The 6,186-nt window shown below is 38.8% G+C and overlaps 1 protein-coding gene across 2 annotated transcripts; it reads right to left on the bottom strand.

Moving 5' to 3' along the window:
* Positions 1–2,411: 2,411 nt before the first annotated feature.
* Positions 2,412–5,117, bottom strand: LOC143545461 (protein IQ-DOMAIN 13-like). 2 transcript variants are annotated; one of them, XM_077037357.1, is made up of 6 exons: positions 5,001–5,117; positions 4,622–4,918; positions 4,472–4,552; positions 3,553–3,780; positions 3,334–3,462; positions 2,412–3,261 (listed from the first exon to the last, which is right to left on the bottom strand). In XM_077037357.1, exons 1-6 carry the CDS (start codon positions 5,073–5,075, stop codon positions 2,566–2,568), a joined length of 1,506 nt encoding a protein of 501 aa, XP_076893472.1. In that variant the 5' UTR covers positions 5,076–5,117; the 3' UTR covers positions 2,412–2,565. The 2 variants fall into 2 exon arrangements, with proteins under 2 accessions (XP_076893472.1, XP_076893471.1); XM_077037356.1 differs by having other exon boundaries at positions 4,472–4,918.
* Positions 5,118–6,186: the final 1,069 nt, after the last annotated feature.

The raw sequence follows: 6,186 nt of genomic DNA, 5'->3' as shown, positions 1-6,186 counted from the left end.
AAGATACGCCACGTCGGTACCTTGTCGGTAAACAAATAACGAATTGTCACATACACTACTCATAAAACCTTTTGCTGTAATAAAATTAGAAAACCGCATATACCAAGCTCGAGGTGCCTGTTTAAGACCATAAAGTGAGCGCTTCAATTTACACACATGTTGAGGGGCTGACAGATCAACGAAACCCGCTGGTTGATACATGTAAACTGTTTCTTGAAGATCCCCATGCAAAAAAAGCATTTTTAACATCCAATTGATGCATAGGCCACCCTTTAGATAGACCAATCGACAGGACGGTTCTGATAGTTGCCGGTTTAACCACCGGGCTAAATGAATACCCACTGTTTGTGAATTTCCATAAACTTGTGACGAAATAACCATAAACATCGAATCATCGAATTATTAGGCGGATAAGGCACAAGTTCCCATGTATCATTATCTTTTAAGGCTGTAAATTCGTTGGCCATTTCTTGTCGCCAGTTCGGATCAGAAGAGGGCTTGATGATATGATTTAGGGATGGGAGATATAGGCATACTAGTGGAAGTATTTAAGTTATATTTTGGTTTGGATTTAGTGATGCCAGCCTTGGATCTAGTGGTCATAGGATGTTGGTCAGATTGTAAGTTATGTAGATAAGTAGGTGAAGTGGGTGTGGTATGGGAGGATTGGGTCGGAACAGGTATGGTTGGACCTGTAGAGGGAGAGTTCGATGCATTAGATGGCTGGATTGGGAAGCTTGTTTGGTGGTTTAAAGGTGTGGTAGGCTTTAAGTGGGTAGGTGAATTAATAGGGTCAGTTTGTTGGGTGGGGGTGGGGTTGATGCAGTGGGCTAGTTGTGGGGTTGTCTAGGTGGAAATGAGAAGCTGTGAGAAAATTGTGGTTCATCAAGAAAACTAAAATGGTTTGTTGAAAGGGAATGAATTTTCATAAAAAATCACATGACGGGAGATGTGCTTGCGTCCCGAGGCGAGATCAAGGCATCTATAGCCTCGACCCCCGCCCCTATTGTAACTTCGGCCGCCTCTTCGACCGCGGCCACGACAACGATAACCTGGTTGATAGTTGTGACCCATATACCCCGAACCGTTGTATCCGTTACCATATCCTTGTGAGTTATTATACTCGGTATTGCTCGTATGACTTGTAGTTGGTTGAACTTGTCGAGTCTGTTGTTGAGTTGGGGCAGCAAGAACAGCGGGAGTGGACTCGGGTCTAGCCTCTTGTCGTTGTCTCTCAAGATCAATGGCAGTTCGTGCTTCGTCCCAAGATAAGTCGGATGAATTTATGACGGTGGTAGCGGCATCATATTCACGAGGAAGCCCGGAGGCGAGTTGACATATGAGACGAGATTCATCTACATTATGGCCAACATCATTCAATTGTTCACCCAAATCTTGTAGTTGTTGACAATAATCATCGAGGGACGAACAAGCTACCAAAGTCAGATTCGAAAACTTCTTCTCTAAGGCTGCAGCACGAGCTTTCTTATTAGATAAAAAAATATTTTGCAGTTTGTTCCAAACCTGTTGTGCCGTAACGTTGATGTCAAGAACACGAGCAAGATACTGTTTTGAAAGTGTGCCATAGATCCATTGTTGAACGATCGCATCGACTTCTATCCATGTCTCGTAAGACGCATCAGATGCAGCCGGTGGTGGTGTGTCGTCATAGAACTTTGTACCCTCTAGCATGGAGGGTGAATAGCTTTACCCATTGCAAGTAGGTGACGGATGTCCCATCAAGTGAAGGGATCTTCTTCTGGATATTGGTAATGGAGTAAACCGGGTGTAGTAATTTTGCCTCTGCCGGAACCAGGATTTTCAGTCATCGGAGTTCAAGAAAAAAAATATATATGTTGAGAGGGAAGATGATTGACGACAGGATTGTAAAAAAAAAAGGGTTATGGCTGTGATACCATAATCTCCAAGGTCCCCTCTATTAACGAATAAGACCTCTTTAAATAGAGGTTTAGACATAATTCAAAATATGAAACATATCATGAAACAAAGATAAACCAAACTATATTTGAATAATATCTTGAAGATAACTTTATCGTCTAATAGTAAGTTACTAATTTTACACATCATATATACATATAAATATAATTATTATTTGTATCAAGCAAAAATCATTTTTTTCCCATTCATTTCTTTTACTAAATTTTCAAGTTTCAACAATCACCCCACATGGATATTATATACATGAATAGGTATGTGTTACCTTTGAACTATAAGTATGATCATGTTAACTATTCCTAAAACAATTAGTTCCACAAATAAAAGTGTTAAAATTAACAATGTCACAAGCACCACCTTGTGTTCATAAACTTTAAAACCGAGTTTTGAGCTTGCAAGTTACAGTCGTACGCAAGCTCGATCCACTCAACCCCCATCGATAAACAAAACCGAAATGTTCACACTCGAAAACATTTATAGTTTATTATCATACATCAGTATTCTGTAATCAACACATATATGTAGAAGATCATACACTCAATTTACCCAACAGTAAAAAAAAAAACCAAAAAACAAAGCAAAAAAAGCTGATAAACATTTTAAAAGAATTCACACAAATCTGTTAAATGGTTTCCTCCCATATGCAGCAGGCATGGAAATAGCGGAATCGATACTCATTTCCTCGATAGACCGTGGAGATTTATGTTTCTTCAATATTGTTGAATCCTTGCTTGAAGCCTTTTTATTCCATTTAAATGATGACCCAATGTTCTGCGTTAATGGGAACGAAAACCTCCGTTTTGATGTCTCGCTTTCGGCACTACTTGGAACCCGGTCTTTAGGGCTACTCGTCGGTCTCGCTTTGGCTTTAGCTGAAACCGTAGGACTCATGTAGTTAGGGCCCGAAAAAGGAGGGCAGCTCATTAAGCTATCGTCGTCTTTTAACGGGTAAGGTGAACCCGTTACACTGCCTTTTGATCTGTAATGTTTCATCATGTTTGGAGTTGTTGAAGGTGGGGTTTGTGTCGGGGTTACAAGTGGGCGGGATGGAGTCGGGACGGTTGATTTTGATGACTTGGGTGTTGGTGTGCCAAGATTCTCGAAAGAGAAACTGGGCTGTTTGTAAGGGCTGGGTTGAGGGTGCGGGCTTGTTTTGGGACCGGGGGCTGGGCGTGATGGTGTGGGTGTGGACTCGGGGTTTTTGGCGGGTTCATCGGCAGGGAGTTGGCGTTCTAACCAGTTCCACCACCATGGGAATCCACCGGTTGTTGTGTTTTGAGCTGATTTTGGTGTTGCTTTCCATAACTGCATATTATAAAAGTGTTAAGAAGATTCGGTTTCTTAAGGATTGAACATGTTTTAAGATTGATTGGTTACCTGGTGCGAGTATGCATATGCCATGGCTCGTTCTCTCTTGATCACCGCCTCCATTTTTCTTTGTAGTCGTGCTTCTCGTTCTTCTTTCGTTATCAAGCTATCGTCCCAGTTTCCGTCGCCTAATTCCAGCTACATTGCATACTCGAAGTTAATAATATGACAAATGCATAAATTAATTAATAAATAACAAACGAAGTATAAATAGGAAGGAAATCTTACTAAGTTACTAAAGGTCTGTTTGCCAACTGAACTCTCGGCTTCCTTGTTTTTATGTTCAAGTGCTTCGTTTTCCAACATTTGGATTCTTCGCGACTGAATTTGGGTTTGGACTCTGACCAACAACTGCATTTGTTTCATGGCATTCACAGTTTGTCGTTTCACATTTTGGCCTCTTACAACTCCTTGCAGCCTCACAAGACCCCTCAAAGCGCGGTAACTCCTCCTCGCCTATATGACACACTCAAATCAATTACACATAAAAAGTGAAACGCTCGCCAAATAACCGACCACCCGGTATCTATGGGTGTGCATGAAATTGAAATAACAAACGGTCTGGTTTTATGTTTCTTTAAACCGATTTTTCGGTTTCACATCAAGCAAAGGCCGGGAATAAAGACTAACCAAACCTAAACAAAAACAGACAGTTTGGTTTTATCTTTTTTTTTTAAAAACCCTGATTTTTCGGTTCGGTTTTGGTTTCACATCAACCAAAAAAGACGAACATAACGTAATAAAAAAATCAACGGTTCAGTTTTATGCCTTTGTGAAAAAAAAACGATTTTTCGGTTTGGTTTCAACTTCACGCAAACCAAAAACCAAAAATGAACCTAACTGATTGAAAAACTGATTTAAGTAACCGAACAATTTCAAAAACCCGAAACTTTGGTTCGATTTGAGCCCAAAACCAACCCTAACCGAACAAATAAAAACTAACTGTATGGTTTTATGTTAAAAATAACGATTTTTCAATATGGTTTCACATCAACCAAAAACCAAAAAACCCAAATTTTAGTAATTCATAAGAAACTAATAAACGGTGTGACCAAATAGTTTTAAAACCCAAAAACCGACCTTTGGTTTCTGGTTCGGTTTGAGCCCAAAACCGACCCATCCCCAGCCCAACTTTCAACGAACTTACCATATAACCTCTATAAGCAGCCTGAATTATGGTGGCACAACGATGGTGGTGCCTAAGAGTCGGCTCGGGTCTATAGTTAACCTCTGAGCGCGTATGAGCAACTCTCGGGGGGGAATGTTTAGGCGAAACCGCCCTGGGTCTATAGTTAACCTCTGAGCGAGTATGAGCAACTCTCGGAGGGGAATGTTTAGGGGAAACCACCCTAGGAGAAGCGGCTCGGTGAGACGCAACCCTCGGAGAGTCAGGCTTGCCCGAAAATGAAGGCTGCGGGGCTGCTGGCTGGTCAACATGTGTAGGATGATTAATAAACAATAACTGTTGATCAACTTCACCCAATATTTTCTCGATGCTGCTCGGTTCTCTAAATAGAGGCAGGAATGATCTGCTTTCTCCATGTTTTAATCTCCCACGTCCCTTCTTTTCGTTTGAAGTTTTCTTCTCGGGTTCCTGTGATCGGGCCGGGCCGATTGTTAGTGATCAAGAAAACTAGAAGTGAACTGACATGATAGTTTTGAATCGGTTTACTTACATTAAGCGGCTTGTCTTTTGAGTTGGATGTGAAAACCTTCTTGATTGCAGAAAACCAATTACCTTTTCGGCCCATGTGATCCTTACATTAGTGTTCTACAATGTGAAGAAGGTGAACAAAAGAGAAATTACGAATACAGATTGCTGACAAACATGAAAAAGGATAGTGTCTGCATGAAACAAAAAAAAAAGCCAAAAACACCTTAACCGAACCGAATTTATAGATTTTCATTTTTAATAAGTTATAAGAATTTAATAAATATGTAACTCAAATATTTTAGCCACTGTAATAATTAAGTAGTTACTAATTAATTAACAAAATGATTAGACCCAATTACCCAAATTCATTATTTTGGCCTAAATTCTTTTTTCGGCTCAAAATTTTCAAGCTCACATGGGAAAACCGAATGGTTTTCAACAATTCAAAAACTTAAATTTCGGTTTTATCCCAAAACCGACCCATATACACCCATAACAAAAAAAAAGATGAAGAATTTCTGATTTCTGGGTAGATCAACAAGGTATCTAAATAAAAAAATCTAAACTCCTAAGTTTGCATTTCAACAAAAACTTATGTGCAGATAAAACATTATTGTCGAAAAATATATAAAAAAAGGCGAGAATTTGTGAATTTTGTGGAGATCAACAAGGTGTCTAAATTAAACATGAGAAGTAGCTCCACGGTTAATCATTTGCCATCACAAAAATAAATAAACTCATATCCTAAGTTGCCATTTCAACAAACACGCATCATATCTTGTACACACATAATTAATTCAACATAAAGCAGCAGATCACACATAAATCATCAAATTTGCAGACGCCAAATTAACTGAATTACGCATTCCAAGAGCATAATAATAATAATAATAATAATAATAATAATAATAATAATAATAATAATAATAATCTTACCTTAAATTATGCTTCCAGAAAGCCTTTTCAGAATGAATCAAATTCACCACCCTCTCTCTTCTCTCTTGGCATGCAACAACAGAGAGAGAGAGAGATTAAGGTAGAAAATGATATGGGATTTGAATTATATTTCTTTCTTCGACTTTTTTTTCCATCTTTATTGTCTCCCCACCACCTTTCACCTTTTAAGACTTTATTATTATTATTATTATTATTATTATTATTATTATTATTTCCTTAATTTAATTTAGAGAGCAAATGTACGTTTCTTC

Source organism: Bidens hawaiensis, unplaced genomic scaffold (genome assembly GCF_021521415.1).
Source record: "Bidens hawaiensis isolate Kalapana, Puna unplaced genomic scaffold, B.hawaiensis_p1.1 tig00013977_1, whole genome shotgun sequence".
In the NCBI taxonomy this organism is placed as follows: Eukaryota; Viridiplantae; Streptophyta; class Magnoliopsida; order Asterales; family Asteraceae; genus Bidens; species Bidens hawaiensis.
The sequence above is the reverse complement of the archived record's forward strand: the minus strand, read 5'-3'. Positions and strand labels throughout refer to the sequence as shown.

What these genes read in the sequence shown, in the direction of transcription:
- LOC143545461 (XM_077037356.1), bottom strand. Translation starts at nt 5,075, where the DNA reads ATGGGCCGAAAAGGTAATTGGTTTTCTGCAATCAAGAAGGTTTTCACA. An exon ending in CTGCTTATAGAGGTTATATG is followed by an intron (nt 3,781 to 4,471) that starts GTAAGTTCGTTG and finishes TGTGTCATATAG; the next exon opens with GCGAGGAGGAGTTACCGCGC. An exon ending in CATATGCATACTCGCACCAG is followed by an intron (nt 3,262 to 3,333) that starts GTAACCAATCAA and finishes TATAATATGCAG; the next exon opens with TTATGGAAAGCAACACCAAA.